The 19,893-nt window shown below is 34.0% G+C and overlaps 2 protein-coding genes across 2 annotated transcripts; both read right to left on the reverse strand.

The window, feature by feature from the left end:
* Positions 1–1,275: 1,275 nt before the first annotated feature.
* LOC124404015 (protein Lilipod) lies at positions 1,276–13,880 on the reverse strand. Its single transcript, XM_046877821.1, has 10 exons — positions 13,443–13,880; positions 4,245–4,509; positions 3,991–4,094; positions 3,642–3,768; positions 3,497–3,565; positions 3,268–3,397; positions 2,768–3,119; positions 2,458–2,689; positions 2,176–2,332; positions 1,276–2,045 (listed from the first exon to the last, which is right to left on the reverse strand). Exons 1-10 carry the CDS (start codon positions 13,500–13,502, stop codon positions 1,964–1,966), a joined length of 1,578 nt encoding a protein of 525 aa, XP_046733777.1. The 5' UTR covers positions 13,503–13,880; the 3' UTR covers positions 1,276–1,963.
* Positions 13,881–15,581: 1,701 nt separating this feature from the next.
* On the reverse strand, positions 15,582–19,005 carry LOC124404958 (ubiquitin thioesterase OTU1). The gene is made up of 3 exons (XM_046879520.1): positions 18,193–19,005; positions 17,797–18,113; positions 15,582–17,563 (listed from the first exon to the last, which is right to left on the reverse strand). The coding sequence occupies exons 1-3, from the start codon at positions 18,602–18,604 to the stop codon at positions 17,345–17,347; spliced, it is 948 nt and encodes a 315-aa protein (XP_046735476.1). The 5' UTR covers positions 18,605–19,005; the 3' UTR covers positions 15,582–17,344.
* Positions 19,006–19,893: the final 888 nt, after the last annotated feature.

Here is a 19,893-nt window from a genome sequence, read left to right on the forward strand (position 1 = left end):
TGAAAGTCATTCGCATTTTCAATGCATTGGTTTGATAAAACCACCATTCTTTATTAGCTATATTTATTCGTGTAATTATTATTTATTCTGAACTCCAAGGAAAAAAAATCTTCTCTATTCCAAATGTAGTACGCGCCACCTCTATAATCACCGTTATTTCATACAGACTTTATAGAAGTTTTATAGAAAGTTCCGATTACTAAATCGAAAGTGTCTTTACTAATAACAAGGGAACTTTAGATTATTCATTATAATCGCGCAAATAAATATATCATTTCGTTAAATACTAGTATCTGCCTGAGTTCTAAACAATTTCGATAAAATCATCTGCAAATCAATATTATTGGGATAATATGAACTATAACCAGCCTGGAGGAATTAATTTATTCAAACCGCGTCAGAATGAAAAGGAAGGATAACGACTTTTAGCGCTATTTGAGGATCTTTGTAAATGCTACGGAGTAACCAAGAACAAATACTACTTGGAGTATGAAAAAAAGTTTGCAACCTTCAATAGAGGCTGTTCTAGTCAGGCGTGGAATATTTTCAAACTTGAATTTATCACAATATCATGTGATTATTCTCATATATCACAAGACTGCTTTGAGATGAAGTAAACTGGCTACCGGTTTGCATAATAAATGTATGGATTATTAAAATTAGAATAATTTATAAACGATAAAATATCATTATCCTATTTTTAAATAACAACGGCTACCAGTTTATGGATTATCTCAATGTACGGTATTTTGACTAAGAAGTAAGTTTTAGTGATAGCGGAGCCTTTCGCGTCTGCCCTCTACAGTAGCTGTAGTAAATTATATCAGGGAATTTTAACGTCAAATCAGATCTTGAAGACAGTGTCGACCAATATTTGAAAGATTCTTGTGGTTTCAAAATATATTATTTTTCATATTTATTGGCGTTAATATCGAACTGGTTTACTTCTAATGCAAAAATACTTGTCTGGTGGTTTGATCAGGAGATAATTTGCACATTCACCTCCTTAGTGACAATTATTATCGTTCTTTCGTTATTCTTGGTGTCGCAATTTCAACTTTTCACATCGTATATTTACGTATAAATAACTTAAGTGGGAAAGATTTATTAGCAATTAATTACTTATCGTAGTTTTTGGGATATAAATTAATTACAAATATGCAACGTGCAAACACATACACACACAAGCATACACGATCCATCTCTTTCTTTCTTTCTTTCTCTCTCTCTCTCTCTCTCTCTCTCTCTCTCTCTCTCTCTCTCTCTCTCTCTCTCTCTCTCTCTCTCTTTCTCGTCGAAGATATGAGTTTAAATTTGAAAATTCGTATATAAATATATAAATATATATATACATACATTTTAAACAATTTAATTTACGTGACGAACTTTTGTGTTCACCGTTTTTGCTACTGAGGACGAACCAATTACTTCAAAAAAATGTGGATCAAAATTTTTTTTCTTCTACATTTGATCGATGGATGAACTAGATTTTCCCGACGATTCGTATGAAATCTAACTTTTTCGTCTCTCCCTTCTGGACCCTGAATTCAATACTCGACCACCTCATTTTTTTTTTTTTTTTTTTTTTTTTCTTCATGTAGAAAATATTTCTTTTCTTTTAAATACAAAACACTCGTTGCGTTTAAATACTAACTATGTGAATGCCCGAAGTGTTGTCAGACAGAAATGATTAAATACGAGTACCGATCTATCAATTGAAAGTTGAAAATATTTCCTGTGTAACATTATTGGGAATTTGAAGTTGTTAAAATATTGAAATAATTATTTTACTTCTCATTTCTCGAGTAATTCGGGATGATCGATGAAGTAAAACGGAACGTAAACAGGAGATAAAGCAATATTTGAATATAAAACTACCATTGAAAATGGGGTATGTCGATTCCTGTGTTATTTACTATTCAGACATGACTAACACCTCGATTTCTTATAAGTTAAAATCAGTCTAGTCCTCCTTATTAGAAAACATGCTCAAAACTCCTTTTCTTCCATCGCGTTTGAATATTCCCATTAAACTGCTCCGTAATCTGTAAGAAGCGAAAGTTTGTAAAAAAAAATAAATCATCGATTGTTGACAAATAATAACATGTATGTACATTCGTTTACTCTTCATTCCGTTGAGTCTGATCAGAGTAATGTAAAAACTGTTTTACTCACCTTGCATATATTTCCTTTCGTACAGTAGCCGTGAATTTAGTAGCGAGGCAAGCAAACGTGGCAATTGTGAATATCAAATTGTAGAACAAGACCAATTTGAAATTGCCAAGCCACTCGATCCGCCCAAAGTCTCCGAGTAAATCAAAATTTGTCATTCCTGTTTTGAATTATAAACCGTTAGTTCAAGAATCATTATAGTAAAACATCTAAAAGTTTTTACCGTCCTGTCATAAATATTAAAAGAAGGAAAAATAGGTCAACATTATGAAATACCTAACTCACCAAGTATTCTCGACAATAGCGGAAGGGCAGAGCTGAGTACAAGCAGCAGCGCACAATTTGCAATGATGTGCGTTAGGGGAGTGGAATGAAAGTGGGGTCGAACTCTACGGACTCCGGGTAGGGAATAAAGACCGATAGCGCTTGTCGCAGCCAAGTATAAGATCACCGCAACTTCAACTGTCGCCCCAATCGGCCCCAGCTTAGACAGAGAGCTGATTCCTAATGTAAATTGCTGTAAACAACGACGACAGGATGTTTAGTTAAATCAAGACAGCTCTGGTAGTGGTTTTTTTATTTATGTTCAACTCACTCTTGTGCTCAGAGGTAAGGCCTTAATGCCGATAAGTAACTCGATGGTATTTTGGACGGCAAGAAGAGCCGTCGTTGTTGAAAGTACCAACAAGGCAAGCATGGCTATAGGATACAACAAAGTTCTGCGCACCCACCAAGTACGCCTCTGTTTGTCCAATAGCTTTCTTCTCTGTTGTACAGACTCTAGTGTCTGAGTTAAACCGCGTTGTAACTCTCCATTTTTAAGACACATTAGACCAGGATTTGCACTCGGTAATTCTTCTTCGTCGTCCACAATGTTTCCGCAAGTTGCCGGAGACATAGGCATCGGTGATATGTAAGATTTACCCGTCGCTGTAGCATGTTGCAGTCTAGACGAAAGCAAGAGGCTTTATTTGAATTATTCTAATTATGCCGTATTAACAAGTGAAAATAAAAATTCTCATTGAATCGAGATTCAGAGAAGAAAGAGAAACTCGTTTTCGAAGTAACACAGTAACATTCAAGTTCTATGCTGACCTTCTTTGATTACAATCTTCTTCAAACTTGTAGGCAAAAAATTCTTCATCCAAATTCTTTAGGAATTGAGGTTTAACAAGAAACGAGCCCACAACTCCAAACAATTGGACAAATCCTACCGGAGTGCACACTGTGGAGTAATTTTACATCCCATTAGAGAAAATGTTGAGCTAATTATTTATTGGAATACAAAGTGAATAACAATTTCTCGGGATAATATATTACTTACGTAATAGCATAACCACTCCGACAAAAGACACGCAGGAGTATAAAAACGGCAAGTAATAACTCCATAAATCTGTGAAAATAGTCAGATATTATATACACGTTATAATCAATTAAAGAATCAAAGACAAAAGTTTTATCATACTCACTGAGCAATGTGTGAAGACTTGACTTGTGGTGATCGATGAGAGCGGACAAGATGTAAGTCATTCCAAGAACTAGTGCTCCAAGTAGGCACAATACAGTCACTGTTTCATAAACCCTAGCCATAACACCCTAAAAAGAATAGCGTAAAATATAACTCGAACGAAATAGCTGATGATTTTCACACTTATTACAAATTTTTGAAATCAAAATTTCCCTGCAGTAACAAGAATATATATATCTCTAGTGTGGGCACAACAAGAAAAAGAATTAATTCAGTACTTCTTACGATCTTACATATGATTTTTCTATCAGATGAATTTTGTAAATGTATTATTCAAATCGACTCTTTACCTTTCGATACCCAACGAATCCCTCAGATTCCGTGAAGAGGTAGGCGAATGGCAAAAACACGAACAAGGATAAGTTCGAAAACAGAAACACATGGTTCCAAAGTCCTGCAATACATGAAAGTACAAAATTACAAAATTACGAATCGATAGAAAAATTAATCGAGCAAAGGAGAACGGAGTCAGATAATCGTCAGGCTTTATTTTAGGCCTATTTGTTATTTTTGAACTGAGAAAAATTCATGTCACTCTTATTACCTTGTATCAGGGAGCTGTTGAGCCACTTGACGTAGTAGCTGTTGGGGTAAAGTATGAGAACTTCGTTGCTAGCAATGGATACCGGTAAAAGTAGCGTCGCTCCGACCGAAACTGCGAGTGCAGCGGTACAGAGCCACAGACTAATTCTGTATACCGTTGCCTCATCTTCGTCCACTACAATATAATCCTCTCTATCTTTCCTTCTGAACCTTGCTATCAGTGCGTAGCTCGAAATGTATAGCAGCAAAAAGAGCAGTAGAAATATCTGTAAATTCGAAAAAAAGAAAGGTACAGAATATGAGAATGATAATACATTTCTTCTACAGCTATTCTGAAACTATATGATTGAAAAATTTTTCATTAGTACTCTACAATTCTCAAAGAATTTGTTACTTTAATTGAATGGATAAAAAATGTATTGCATTCACGTTTAGGATCATGAAACAGCTTCATTATCAGTATCGTTGATAAAACAACAGTCAATATTGTGAGATCTGGTTAACTGTAACATGTAATCTAAACGGTGAGTGAAAAAAACAAATTTTCGTGACCTAGTTGACACAAATGAAGCCTCATATATATACAATAATTGGTGTTTGTATTCGATTTCACATTCGCGAAAGTGAGTGTAAATTGATAATTTAAACATTGATATTTGCATTTGTAATATGCGTGATATAAGGTCGCCAAATTAATGAATAATAGATTTCGGTAAAAAATTGTTATATACAAATGAATAAATTTGTCGCCGAATCTTTCCCGGGTTTTCAATTTATTGCTAAAGTTTCTTTCGCCAACCCGCAAAACAGGATTGCTGAAAACTTTTATTTAAAAAACTTTCGGAATTTTTTTATAGAGAGGAAAGCGAAGGAAAAAAAAATTTTCACACGCGATCTGAGAAGCAGTTATGCGCACGTTGTCAATCTTGAACATTTTATTTTATCGAAAATAAAATTTTTTCATGATTGTAAGATAATTTTTCAAAATTTTGGACGCCTCAAATTTTTACTGACGAGTATATAAAACGCTATCGGAACAATAATTCAGCTATTATCGAAAAGCAAAAGAAGATAGAAATCATCACGATGCATAATGTAAATTCTATGATTTTGATGTTTGAATTTTCTGAATACTGAACTCGAAAATTTCTGTCTGCTCACGTTTTTGTTTTAAATTTTCTTTTCTTTTTTGATATTATTACCACAATAAACCAGGTTCGGTTATGTAACTTCAAGGGCATCATCGTGACGATGTTTTATCCGTAGAAACAAATTGGATTTCACGCCCAGAATTAACTTTGTTTAACCCGCGAAAGATTTATGTATACAGAGTTACATAAGCGACGATCCGTTTATATATGTTTTTTGTATGCAGTAACGGTATTTGTAAACCGTTATTTTTATAGGTAAAGAGGAATTGTCTTATACGTTCTCAACGTTCTCTTTCGTTCAACAGTAGATGAGAAACTTTTTTATATTTCAAAAGCATACGATTTCAAATCGAATTTTCCCTTCGTAAAAAACGAGGTTGATGTTAGTGACGTCGTCAACGTCGCAAAGTATTCGTCAAATACGTTAACGTTAACGTAACGGAACATCGCATCGGGAAGAAAAATCATCGTTGTCGAATTATCGAAAGACTTCATAGGAGTTGAATTTTCAAAATGTATTATAAGTATGTTTTCCTTATTATGGCTGACTAAATTTTAGACAATCCCGAAGGTACGGGGTCAGGATGTTTCCTGAACATGCATCGTTATAGTAACGTTACTAACTTCAATCTCATAAAAAATCACTGTTTCGTGATCTTATTGTTAGAACGACTTTGAAGAGAATTAGCTTCAGATTATTCTGAAGCTCCAAAATAACTGGTTTATCTAAAAACACAGGTGCGGCGAGTTAAAATTGCGTTCTTTCCATTTTTTATTTATTCTCAAAACCAGTTTTTCCTCACATCGTTTACTTTATAATATACATATATGTATACTATACCTACACGTATGTATTTACGTCTGTTTTTATAGTAACCAAATGACATTGCCACGAATGTCGAATACTAAAATCGTGGAATTTCATTTATTCCTTTTTCATATCGATTTTCATTTCTTGCGTTTAAAAATAGACATTTTTCTAACCCGACATTGTAAATATTACAAAGATGCACTATACATTATGTATTGTACATATTATATTTAATATTTACACGTTTCTTGATCCTTGTCGTCAATTTTTGTGTGAAAATATTTGTCAAGAATTTTCACGCCAGTACAATATTTCAAGATTTTGGCAACGAAGGCATGATATTAGAAAAAAATTTTACACAAAATTCGCACGATCGGATTTACCGATTAGACCCGAGATTTATTTTTTATCCTTTTCACTTACAGTTTCGATAAACTTCAACTTGACGTGATTACAGACAAATTCGCATTACCAGTCACGATGTTACAGTAATAGAAGTATAAATCGTTGCGTCGGTTCACAATTGACAACAGAAGTATCGACATCCTTTTATCGCAATTGTTCACAAAGTGTACTTCTACAATTATTTTCAATAACTTGTTATCCTCTGATGAGAATTTCATCGGATTATTGTAACGATATGAATTCACTTCCTCGATATATAATGAAATTGTTATTAAATTATTACGCGAGAAACGTGGGAAAGAATAATTTTCAATCGCTGCGTTTGCTCGGATATCGAGGCATTCCTTATATTATAACATATACCGTGTGATTATAAATTGCTCGTGTATTCTGCTGTCGAGCTACTACAACAGGTTGCAGAATGATAAAAACATCCAACGAACTGGTAGGGGCCGAGAATATCTCTCGGCCACTTATTGTTAGACATATCGTATACTATATATATATAGGTATGTGTTTTTGTCGTGGGTCATCATCATCATCATCATCAAGTCGTCGAAGTATTGCAGGCGATTCTCTCTCTCACTCCCACTATACCACCCCCCCCCCCCCCCCCCCCTTCTCTTTTTCTCTCTCACTATCTATTTATCTGCCAACTATTGCCGTCCCGACGAGACAAAAGAAAGATAATACCTGAGCATACCTGTAAGGTATGTCTGTGTGTGTGTATGTGTGTGTGTGTGTGTGCACCTAATACCAATGTAATGCGAAAATAGAATCGCCTCGCCACGCGTCTACACGTTACACGCATGCAGCAGTGATCAGCCCCTCGACGATGCTCATTGTGTCAGCCTTTGTTATCCGTGACGACGACGCGAGATATAGCCTCGATGGTATAGGCGATGAAAAAAATTGAAAGAAAGTATATAAGTATACCTACTTTTTGTATGTGAATACGGAAAGTCGATATAATTGTAAGGGTAATTCGATTACGCTGAATTGAATTTAGATAATAATTTTACAGTCTATCCTGCGTTTTATTAAGCAGTCTTGTTTAACTTTATTGAAAAATATGTCGGACAAAAGTTGTTGGAGACAAAGTAAGAAAAGAGTGGAACAAAAAAAAAAAAAAAAAAAAAAATAGATTAATAAATACAAAATGTCAAGAAAGGTAAAAAAGTATTTTATGTTTGTCTTCGTATCGACAAAAATAAGGGAGAACAAGGGGAATGAAAATTTGTTTTTGAACAGAAATTTCTTTTCAGTCGAAGCACCGTCGGGAATGTAGATAAGCAAGACACGTCTGTCTCGTATTGTATATACGAATTTAATGTTTTTTTTAAATTTATTTAAATGGTTTTTCGTAACGTACTTTTTTACGTTTAAAAATTTTTTTTTTTTTTTTTATACCCAATAACTTTTTTTTTACATATTTTTTGATACAGTTATTAGATCTCGAATTAAACGGTTTGACCCTTTTTTATAATGATCTCGAGGGTTGACCATCGATGGTCTGAATCCAAAATTTTTACCAGATTCTGCGGCAGCTTCGCCAGTCATCTTGTTGAATTCGTGTTTCAAGTCAGGAAATAGCGATTGTAGAAAGTAAATCGTTATGACCAAAGATTTAGGGAATTAAATTTACTGAAAGTTTATTTATTTATTATCATTTTTAGTTAAATAGTGAAAATTCAGAGCGAGTTATTTGACAAAAACGAATTCTGCCATAAATTCAAGACGGCTACCAAACCTAAGGCAGAATCTGGTCGAAATTTATTGCAATTTCAAGATTAGCTGCACTGCAGACACAGCGAATTACACACTTGCTCGAATAATGTGGCTGAAATTGTAGGAATTACGTTTATCGTAAGTTTGCAATTTTAAGGAAAAGTCGTTATTTTATTGAAAGTTTAGGATTGTGCGAAATATTCATTGAATGTAACGTAATAAAATGTTAACGTGTTACATTTACTCATATCATCAAAACTCAACTACTTCAACATCATGCTAGAATTAAAAAATGGCGATGCTTTTTTATCCAAATGTTTGTTTACCACCCTTAAACTTCGCAAATTCTTCTAATTTTAACATTTCAATTTTCACCAATTAACGAACTTTCACCATGTTTTCTATAACGTTTAAAATTTGTTCATTCATCATCGATGAAATTTGTCTCATTATTCTTGTAACTTACTTCAATGCGAATAAAGAGAGGGAAAATCTTTGGTATTAAGAAAATGGGGTAAAAAAAAATTGTGCGCATCTTTTATTTCCTTCACTCTCATCAAATTGCTTGTAATAAAAATTTGCTGAGCTTCGTTTATATTGCAATATCGTTCGTGATAACTACGTCATCGTGTATTCTATTAAAATATGTAGGTTTCATTATCAACGATTCGATTCGACTCTACAACGAGCTGTCCGTCTCTTATCAACCCAATATTATTTCTTATGCCTATCGTCGTACGCTTGCGTTTCACTCGTGTGTGTGTGTGTGTGTGTGTGTGTGTGTGTGATGCATGTATACGTTTATATGCATGTAGAATAATACAGGCGTCATCGACATCGACGCGGGCGCCAAGAAACGCGAAATACGTGTTGGATTCACAATCCGTCGCTCAACTGACGCAGAATGTATTATACATACATGTACATACGTATACCATTTCGTTGCCTTGACGCTTATTTGCATGTTATACGGTTATTTGCATTTTGGCTGATCGATCATTTCAATGTTACAATATAGATTAAATATGTAGAACCTTGATTGTTCACGCAGATGTTTGTATTAAGGTTTAGTTAAGGATCATTGTACAAAGCAAACTGCTCGAATGAAAATGAAGATTCACAATGATTCGATCATTCTCGATACTTATTTTATTTGTGATGCTGATTTTAATCGACTGTTTCAAATTTAAACCCGTATATATATTTATATATATATATATAGATGTCGAAATTAGTATGATTTTAGTATTTTTAACCATAGATAAATAAATAAATAAATCTAGAGGGGGTATATAAATTTTATATATAGTCGTTTCATTTATTTAAAAAAAATTTATGACAATTCTCAGGGATTTTAAACGATTATATATCTTATTCTTTATTCGCATTAACGAGTGTAAATATTTTCACCAAAAGACAGTTCACACTGTATTCATGAAATATGCGAACAATCATTATTATTGTACGAAAGAAGGGACGAAAGCCGGTTTGAATTTTCAGGGTTTTCTTTCGAAAAAAGAAAAAAGGAAAAAAAAACAAAACATATATTCGATTATTTTTTATAAAAATAATTCGTTCTCATTAACACGCATAAAATAGAATAGAAATTTAATTACGCAGGTATATAAATTTATAATATCTATACCACGGTCGAAATATGATGGATTTTTTTACATTTACTTTCTTATTTTAGAGAAATTTCGTGAAACTTTATCTTGCAATAAGTTATGCAAACAATTGATTTAGTTCGTACATTATCGTCATCTATTTATTCACGAGTCCTCGATGATCATGATGATCATGATGATGATGATGATGATGATGACGACGATACTGTACTATATAATCAATGAACGATACGTAGGTACATGCATACACGCGGACCCCTGTGACCCCTGCGGATAAATTCATCAAACGAGCACATCCTCCTCGTCATACGATGACGTAGTACATGTTATAAGAAATTTAGATTTTTAGACTATAGCGATAATTCACGTCTGCGGTTGAAACGATAAGGAAAAAAATATATATATATAAATATATACGTACAGACGGTGAAAAAAAGAGACCGATTTAATATTAAGCTGCTGATCTCGAAGTAAAGTTTGTTTATTATGTATTGTATAATGTTATACTCGTTGCACTTGATGATATTTATCTAACAGAATGACGTACATACATAAATACATATATACATACGTACATTTTAATCGGAGGCTGCGGCGAGATGAAAAAACAACCGGCTTTAAGTGTATTCAGAATAATTTTCAACTGTTAGCATAATAATTTTTTTTAAAAGGAGAGGCAGGAGTGATGTACCGTTAGTGTAGAGTCAGTAATGTGCAGGCAATTACAATAATAACAGTGTTAACAATAATCATAATGCTGGTATACACGTCAGTCTGTAACTATATATATATATATATATATATATAAGAAATCAGTATGTATAATAATTAGTAATAACTTGTGTTCCTAACGTCTATCAGGTGAAGAAAATAAGGATTAAAAATAATGCAAAAAATGCGGCAGGGATGAAGGTCCAGGTCTGTTCGAATGATTTTTAGATTTTGAGCAGACTATTTTTTTTCTTTCTTTCTTTTTGCGTCAAGTTTTATGGGTCGAACGAGATGGAATTAATTATTGATTCGATCTATCGCACGTATATATTTCAATGAAAGTGTGCACTTGAAAATTTCTCATCGATGCGATGGATAAGAATTTTCAAGCACTTGTGACGTTTTTAAATTGATTTCGCGCAACGAGGATGTTCTTTGGCGCTGTTTTATAGCTGATTCTGATTATCGGTATAATCAGGTGTTATTAGACAACCAAATCTGAACGAGTGATTTCTAGATATTAATTCCGGAGCTTTTCGTGATTACAATCATAATCATTCTCAACGTTCTGATTTGCCAATATTAAGGGTGAAATTTCGTTGCATTTCATGATAGTATGAGTCGTTCTTTTTCTACGAGGTCTATTAGCGAGGAAAATGAAATTAGTAACGTTGACGTAGCAAAAAATTTGAATAAAAATCATCATTTTTAAATTTTAGAAACCTTATAAAAATATGTCGTTCGACGATGTTTGCGTCTGATAGTTCAACGTCTTCACTTCACAAAATTATATAGAATTTTCGATGTATTGGATAGGAAACTGAAGAAATTGCAACATCTTTCATCAATCTAAAGATTTTTGATATTTTCACGAATGTTTTCAAATTACGCGTTTGATTACAGTATAATTTTTCTTGAGTTTTCGCGACAATTAAAAGCAAATCCCGTAGATTACTGTTTGTTAAATTACGATGACGAAACTGCATGAGTGGCGGATCTTTTCAAAATCGTGATATGAAATTTTTAACTTGTTCTTGTCTTTTAATCAGCGTTAGCCGTTATAATAAATCCGTTCGGTATAGATTCGACGTGGAAATTCAGCCTCCTCTTTGGGACACGCATTGGAATTGAAATAAAAATCTGAAAAATTAGGGAATTATTTGAAACCGACTCGGGAGACACACCGATCGAAATTTAAAAATGACCTTTTAAAAGTACCATTCTAATCAGGGTGTCCAGTTATTTATGGAAACGTAATTCCCTGAGAATTCTAGCTTCTTCCAGGCAAGAATTATTATTTATCCAGTTTTTTCTCGTTTACACAATAAATAAAAAATACAAAAATCATACGAACAAGAATTTTCAATATTTGACTAGAGCAGAGTGACTCATTGTGAGGTGAATTTGTAAGAATTCTCTAGCACGTACAATTTAAAAAAAATCAGGACTTAGTTCACGACCATTGTCTGAAAGTTGAAAGAAAATTTGTTTCTTCTCACCAAATGGCTAAATTTTTATTAACCTGGGATGAAAATTAGTATATTCCAAATGAAATTCTCTGAGATTCCCAGCTTTTTTCCAGGGGATATCAAAATTCCCTGAGATCTCCCTGATTCCATAATTTCCATAAATACTCGACACCCTGCTAATGTACATATATCTATTCATATACAGGGTGTCCCAGACTAAAGTGCAAAAATTGATAGGGGTTGTAGAGAAGGTCGAACTAAGTGAATTATCCCAAAGAACATGTGATCTCCGAAGTCGCGTTTACTCAGTTACGACCTCCTCTACAACCCCTATCAATTTTTGCACTTTAGTCTGGGACACCCTGTATATTACATTTAACCTCCTGACAAGAAACTACGTATGTACACACCATCGTACCGAGATTAGAAACGATTAAAACGAATCTTCAAGATTTATCCTAGAAGATTCTTATTCGATTTTATTAATCACCTTTCGAACAATGACACGATCGATTCAACAACTTTTCTCATATTCTAAAAGCTTCGCACAATGAGCTGCAACAATCACACATCATATTAGGTATGAATTGCGTCCTTGATATATATGTATATACTTGTTTAATTTGAAAACATGCAAACACGACGTCTTTTATCGTAATTTCAATGTCGTCGCCGGCTTGTCAGCTGTGTTTGATCAAGAAGAATCGACCTCACGCAACGTTTTTTTTTTTTTTTTCTTTTTTTTATTTATTTCTACTTTACGCACGAGGCGAAATTTAATGCCGTAGCTGCTGCTGCTGCTGCTGCTGCGATTTAGTATCAAGACAAGGTCATTTGTTCTCCAGATCTAGCAAGGTCAAGAAAGAAAATAGAAAAGAAAAAAAAAAGAAAAAATCTATACACCTGGTAATCGACGGCGCAAAATTCCTGCGGCAAAGAGACTCTGATTCGCGTATTTTATTTAACAATTTCTCGAAAAAACGAAGGGTGAAAACTCGGGTGGTTCCCGTATATTTGACGGGATGATCAATCGGTCTTTTTACTCTGCCGTACAGGGGGAAACGAGGTCGACGACCCGTTAATCGGGATCTTTCTCTGCTGCTGCCGAGTGTAATTGTGGACAAAGAAATGGAATAAAGGGAGAATTAACGATTTAACGATAGTCGAGATACGCCCTGGTCGAAATAAAGCGATTTTTGCCTGTAAACTAATGTGTTAAGCTGAGGTTTTGGACCCTCGGAATGCGATGACGATACGTGATATGGTTTCAAACGTTGGGATAATTGGTTTCCTTACGATATTCTCTCGTACTGTATTGTGGAATAACTGTTCCCGCAGATCCGCGTCATCTTCCATCTTCTTCACCTGTTTGTCAGTCTGCAATTTATTTCCGTGAAATGTACGATCACGGAATAAAACGACATTTTAGACGCGAATTATTCGTCTTCTCTATCGCCGATTTTTTCTTTCTTTCTTTCCTCTTATCGATTCTATTCTCTTGTTCAGATTATTTTTTTCATCATCCGACTGACTGACTGATTCATGGAACGATGATGATGATGATGTAGGTATAATAGTTGGGAAAAATTTTGTATACAGATGAATTTCTTATTTTAAGTTAGAATTTCACTCGATTTCCAAATACATGTTTGTCTTTTTTACACTTCAATTTTCTCCTAGATTTCTTCTTCTTCTTCTTCTTGATATCGCGACGCGTTTTTTTTTTTTTTTTTTTACACTGAGGCGTTGGAAATACAACCCGCTATTTCCAAACGCTTTTTTTACATTGTTTATTAACCGACTGACTAACCAATAAACTGACGTCGTCTTACAAACTGAAGTTTAGCACGTATGTTACGGCATGACGATCCATGCCAGATTTTACTGCGACGTTGCACCAGACGTTTCTTCCTTCGTCTATATGCACGTCATGTTATTTAGTGCCATCTTCAACTCGTTTTTAATATCATTTAGAACTTGACGAGTTTTGTCGGTAAAACAGTTTTACTTGTTCTTCAATAGTCGGCTTAGTTCGACGGAGCGACCGATGCTAAGGTACTTATGTTACAAATAAACGATTTAATCGAAAATCGAATTTGACCAAAGCGATTCTAATAAAATTTGTAATCATTCAAATACAGCGATAGATGAACTTTTTTCTTATTCAAAAATATAGATTACTACTGTATTTGAATTTAAAAAATTTGGAATTTTATATTGTGAAACTATTTTATTTATACTCGATATCGATAATATTGTCGTTTTTCCTTCAATGATCGTGATTTTATTTTTTGACTTATTTTTGAGTTATAAATTTTTAAATACTTCAAGTTCCGACGCAAGTTAAATTTCGTCTTCTACGGAATCAAGGAGTTCGCTTTAAACCGTTCTCTACAAATTAAAGATCACATTTTCTTTTGTGGGATTATCGATTGCTTCGTGCGATACACAATAGATCTTATAATCAATCTAATTCCTAGATGTTACTGCAAATTACGAATTAATATTAGATTGTGTAAACAACTTTGTTTTATACTTAAAATGCTTCAAACCATACTTCAATTTATACAGCTATGTTGGGATTAATTGGAATATTTTACAACACATTGCAACAAATGAATTTCAAAGCATTTGAACTTAATGATCCGAATAGTTGAAAATGCTGCAAAAGTTTTGTGAAAATGGGGAAATCACATGCACTTTTCTCTATTTTCAATTCATATATCATTTAATTGTTGTATAACTTTTCGTGCGAATTGCATACATGCAATTATATACATTTCAATCACCAATTAAATCTCCTTCGAAATATAACAGTTATAATCACACGCAACAAATGGGTACATATTTAGTGTATATGTCAAAAAAATATATATATGTATAAAAACAAGGTTCAGTCTTTCGACATGAAGCTGAAGCTGAAGTCAGCAATAAAACATCCGTTGAAAAAAATTTCAAATAATATAATTCGAAAGTTCAGTTTCATACCTATGATTCTACAAATTGTCTAACATGTGAATTATTGAAACGTTTGATTTATTTTCGGATTTTATTAGCTTAGGCGTTAGTCAATTTTAGCATTTTTGCCCAGGTCCAGCTTCCTTCTCAGGACATGTGCAACAGTCTTTGCAGGAAACCTGTTCAATTGGTGGATTGGAAAAAGTCGCGAGCTGGGATGGGAGGTGAAAATATAACAAAGTGAGTTTATTGCTTTTTCCTTGGTAGCTCGTTTTACTAAGCACATTTATTTTTACATAGTAAAGTACGGCAGTGAAGCTCACTGAGTACTTCGAGTTAATTAAATTAAAGCGACCAAACCCAGCATTATATGTATACGCAAATTTGTCTACGTGCGATAACTTTGGACGATAGTATTGCGATTGGCAATCGAGCATTTTTACTTTTTTTTTTTTTTTTTTTTTTTTTTCTCTGTAGTAAACATTGCACGAGGGTATAGTGATGTGTAACAAATGTGGTTAAAACAGATTTCCTACCACTACATTTATCACGTTATATTAACGTATATTTCACAATAAAAATTGCGCTTAACATTATCGTTTAATTTTCACTCTTCAATTGCATTTTGGGTCGGTGAGCTTTCGGTCGTCCAGTCATTTTGTATTTATTTATCATTCCTAGAACGTTGGTAAACGTGTTAAGACGAGTTCAATATTTGCAATAATTTCTGAAAAGTTGGAATTTCAATGATATTATACAAAGAAATATTTCAAAGTTTGTAAACTGCTTGTATAACGGTTAGTCTTATACGTCTATCGATCGTTCTAAAGGAAAAAAAAAATAAAAAATACCAATGAAATCTACGTATTCGCTTAAGTATTCACACTATAAGGCGGCTGTAATTGCAAGGCAAATATATGGTAAATTAATAACACTGCACACTTTGAATATTCCGAAATAATTACACACACACGCTCACACACGCACACACACACTCACAGCACGCATTGGCAGTCACGTTTGTTTGCACATTGCACAGTGAGTCTTATTTGTACCGGATATCATTTCTCATGTACTCATGTATCAGTCGTAGCGTTTGAATAATGCAAATTATCATTTTTATTGCATGCCAATATGTGGGCTCAACACAAATTTACGAATATTGATTTATATATTTTTCAAGAAGAAGAGGTTGACACATGAATTTATAGACACGATTCTATTTATTTTAGAAAACAGCTTTCGAAACGCAGTTTCCCATTTGGAAAGTTTATCAGGCTGATAAAAAGAGCTTTAAATGCTGACAAAATTAGATTCAAACTCTATACATCGCAAGTGATTAAGTGTCGCGAGGCATCGAATTTACCTAGTTGTACAGAAATATTTATCGCTCTTGGGTGTGAACCGATTACCGTGAAAAATTGTAGGAGGATAAAAAAATGCAAAGAATAAAGAAAGACGAATAGATTATTTAAGCATTGGAAAATAACAGTGAAGTTGATAAGTACGATGTCTTTTTAAATATTGTCACATAAAGAGCCAACTGAAACACAAAAAATAATTTACATTCAAATTTTGCCACATAATTTACGACATAGACGTGCATGCTTAATTCTATAAGAATCATATATTTACACTGTACATAATTGTTGAGATTTTCTTTTCTCCTGTTATATCAACCTCGCATGGTTGTAGGTAAGGAAAATTTCTATCGCTGCGCTTTCGAATTATACGTCTCATGACTTATCAAGTCTTCGAATTCAATATTTAGTACGATACGACTATTATCATTATTATTATTATTCACATATTTATAATTTCAAATGTCAAACAAATGGCAAATACTGTTTAACAACAATTCAATTAAAGGGTGCAAAAAAAAGTAGCGATATATCGATCAATTCCAAATCACACTGTGAGCGGTAAATATGCAAGTGCAAACAACGTACGTGAACCGTCAGACTATGCATGCGTCGTTACGTCGAATACCTATTTTCTTTCTTTCTTTCTTTCCTATTAACATCCCAACATTTTCATAGTGCGAGACTAAGAATTATGTTTCAATTAATCTCAATATTGATTGCCAGTGGTAATTTCTTGGACTTTGTTGTTTGACCTTTGAATTTTATGCGATTAGTTCTTAACGGCGCATTTAATCAAATAAATAACTGAAGAGCATAGGGCTTGGCAGTAAATTGAAAACAATCTTTACCGGTAATTACCGGCTGCTGTATTTGGCGCTAGGCAACTACTTCTCCAAAGTTCATGTGACCCGTATCCTTCGCGTGTTGCTGCGCCGCTAGCTGCCCGTTTAGCATAACGTTACACTCCATGCATTTCAGGGTAAACTTTTGCACGTCCGTGTACTGACGACTGGATTTAGCTTCTTTCGCCAATTCCGTAGCTTGTCTCAACAGCCTGTCGTCGCTCGCAGGAAAAATTGTTTGGATACTACCACCCTGTTCAAGATATAATATAGATTATTTGGTTATTTCCTTGTTTCAAGATTATCAAAAAGTAGCCTCGATTCGAACATCGAAACTTACGATCTCTGCACTCGTCTTTACTTTTTATGAATCAATTCGCGTTAACTAATCGTGCAGCTGCTTCTTCTTTATTAATTCGATTTACAAACGAAATTTAGAATATAAATAATCGTATCGTCACATACGTAAATAAATAATTAACTTACGTCCAACGGTTCCAAGTAAAGAGGATCGTAGTGAATACCGTCGAACATTAAGAAGACCCTTTGAGCATAGTGCTGATCCTCGCCAAATCTGTTTATGATAGCGTTAATACTGTCAACTACGGCTATTTCCAATCCATAAAACCAAGAAAGTATCGCCAGCTCTATCGCACCGCCCCAAGAGTCGACCTTCTTTATCCATTCGCAATACTCGCCGTTAGGACGTCCAAGTATCGCCTCCGAATACTCTTCAGGATTAGCCGAAACGCTTTCGGCAATTATTTCCCTCATGAAACTGGCGCAGGTTGTATCGACCTTTCCTGAAAACCGATGGATGAATATACATAATACGAGTGTTAGAAAACTTCAGTTTAATTTATACATAGAAAATAGTTTTACCGTTAAGGACATATCCGACGCTGGTGAAAAGGCAAGAATTATCCGCGGGCACGATCTTTTTCATTAGAACGCCGGGACTATCGCTCAGAGTTTCGGTGTCGATGATATGAGATCTCGCAACCGTGTGATGTTCACGCTCTAACGATTGCTGCTTCGGTTTAACAGGCGGTTGTTTTTCTTCAACGATCAGCGTGTCGCCGGAAGTGATTCCAGAATCTTCCAGCGCTACGTCTTCTTTGCTTAGATCCAACGCTTTGGGTGGAAAGCCGCCCAGAATGTGGAGAGCGACTTGAGGTATTCCCGTCAGGTCTGACAGCTTGGATTTTAATTCGGAAACTTTGTCTTTACCTGTTAAACCTTTGACAAGGTTTTGACCTGATTTTGTTTTAACCTTCAATACAAAACTTGCCATTGTCGATGAATTAACAATTTTTTGTCACAGCGATTGGATTGTAAATTTACGCCGTAAATTTTTTAATTAATATCCTTCCTTAGCGTCGGATATGAAATCTTTGAAATTGGATTTTTGACTTTTTTTCTTCTTTTTTCTCTTATCAACTGGCCGACCGCTCTTGATCATCACTCGTTTTTCTCAATAATAACACATGATTTGTCAGAATTTTATTTTATTTTATTTATTTTTTATTTTTTATTTTTTTTCCCTTGTAAATTTATAATTAAGGACAAACGGAGTTTGTTTTTTGGTTGGTTACTCGGTTTTTCTGCCTGTGAATGCGTTTTTCTTTATGTCTGATCTGTGTGCGTACCGTGTGAAGTTTGCTACTTTAGTGCGGGGGACTTTCTTTACTTTCATAACCGCTCACAATCAGTCAGTTTTAACTGGTCATCGCATTTTATGTCGATATGTTGCGTGTCGAAGGTGGCGTTAAGGTTGACTCTGTTAGATCTCGCTTTTACCCCCACCTTCATTCGTTATTGCGAACTAAGACTGTTTCGGTTTGATTCGTCTATCGGTAAGCAAAATCTCTTCACGGAATCCCGGTGTTTTTTTTTCTGTTTTTTTTTTATTATTATTAACTTTTTTTTTGTCTTCTCCCGGCGCCAAATTTTTCAAAATATCGTGGAATGTCGGAAAAATTCGAATAACCGCAAGTAACGATAGCCGTTTTTTTTTTTTTTTTTTTTTTTCCCCCTATAATCCATTATCTTAATAATGTGTTCGGTTTGTGGTTTTCATAAGAAAGTGCGAAAAATATGATAATTTCGTTTTTTTTTTTTTAAGTAGATCCCTTTATTGTCCTTTTGTATATTATAACACAATGAATAACAATTTCAACCATCGCGACAACGTCATATTCCAGTGTGATTTTTACCAGGCCATTACCGTTATCCAGTCGCATTGGTATATTAATAATCATAACTAAGTAATAATTTTTCTTTTCGCATCCCCCCCCCCCCAACAAGAAAAACACATGCACTTGCAATTTTACATTTGCATGTGTGCTGAACAATTATCATTTACGTTATTACGAAGACTTTCGTTTAATGTATATTAACGTGTACAAGATGTAATGTAATGTTTTTTAGATTGAAAAAGATGTGCCTGACTGTGGAACAAGATATATATATATATATTTATAATATATATTTATATATATTATACAATTAGGGACTTAAAGGACAAGTCGAACTATGAATTATACATACAAGATTAATATATAAATTATTAGTTATGAATAT

Source organism: Diprion similis, chromosome 1 (genome assembly GCF_021155765.1).
Source record: "Diprion similis isolate iyDipSimi1 chromosome 1, iyDipSimi1.1, whole genome shotgun sequence".
Lineage (NCBI taxonomy): Eukaryota > Metazoa > Arthropoda > Insecta > Hymenoptera > Diprionidae > Diprion > Diprion similis.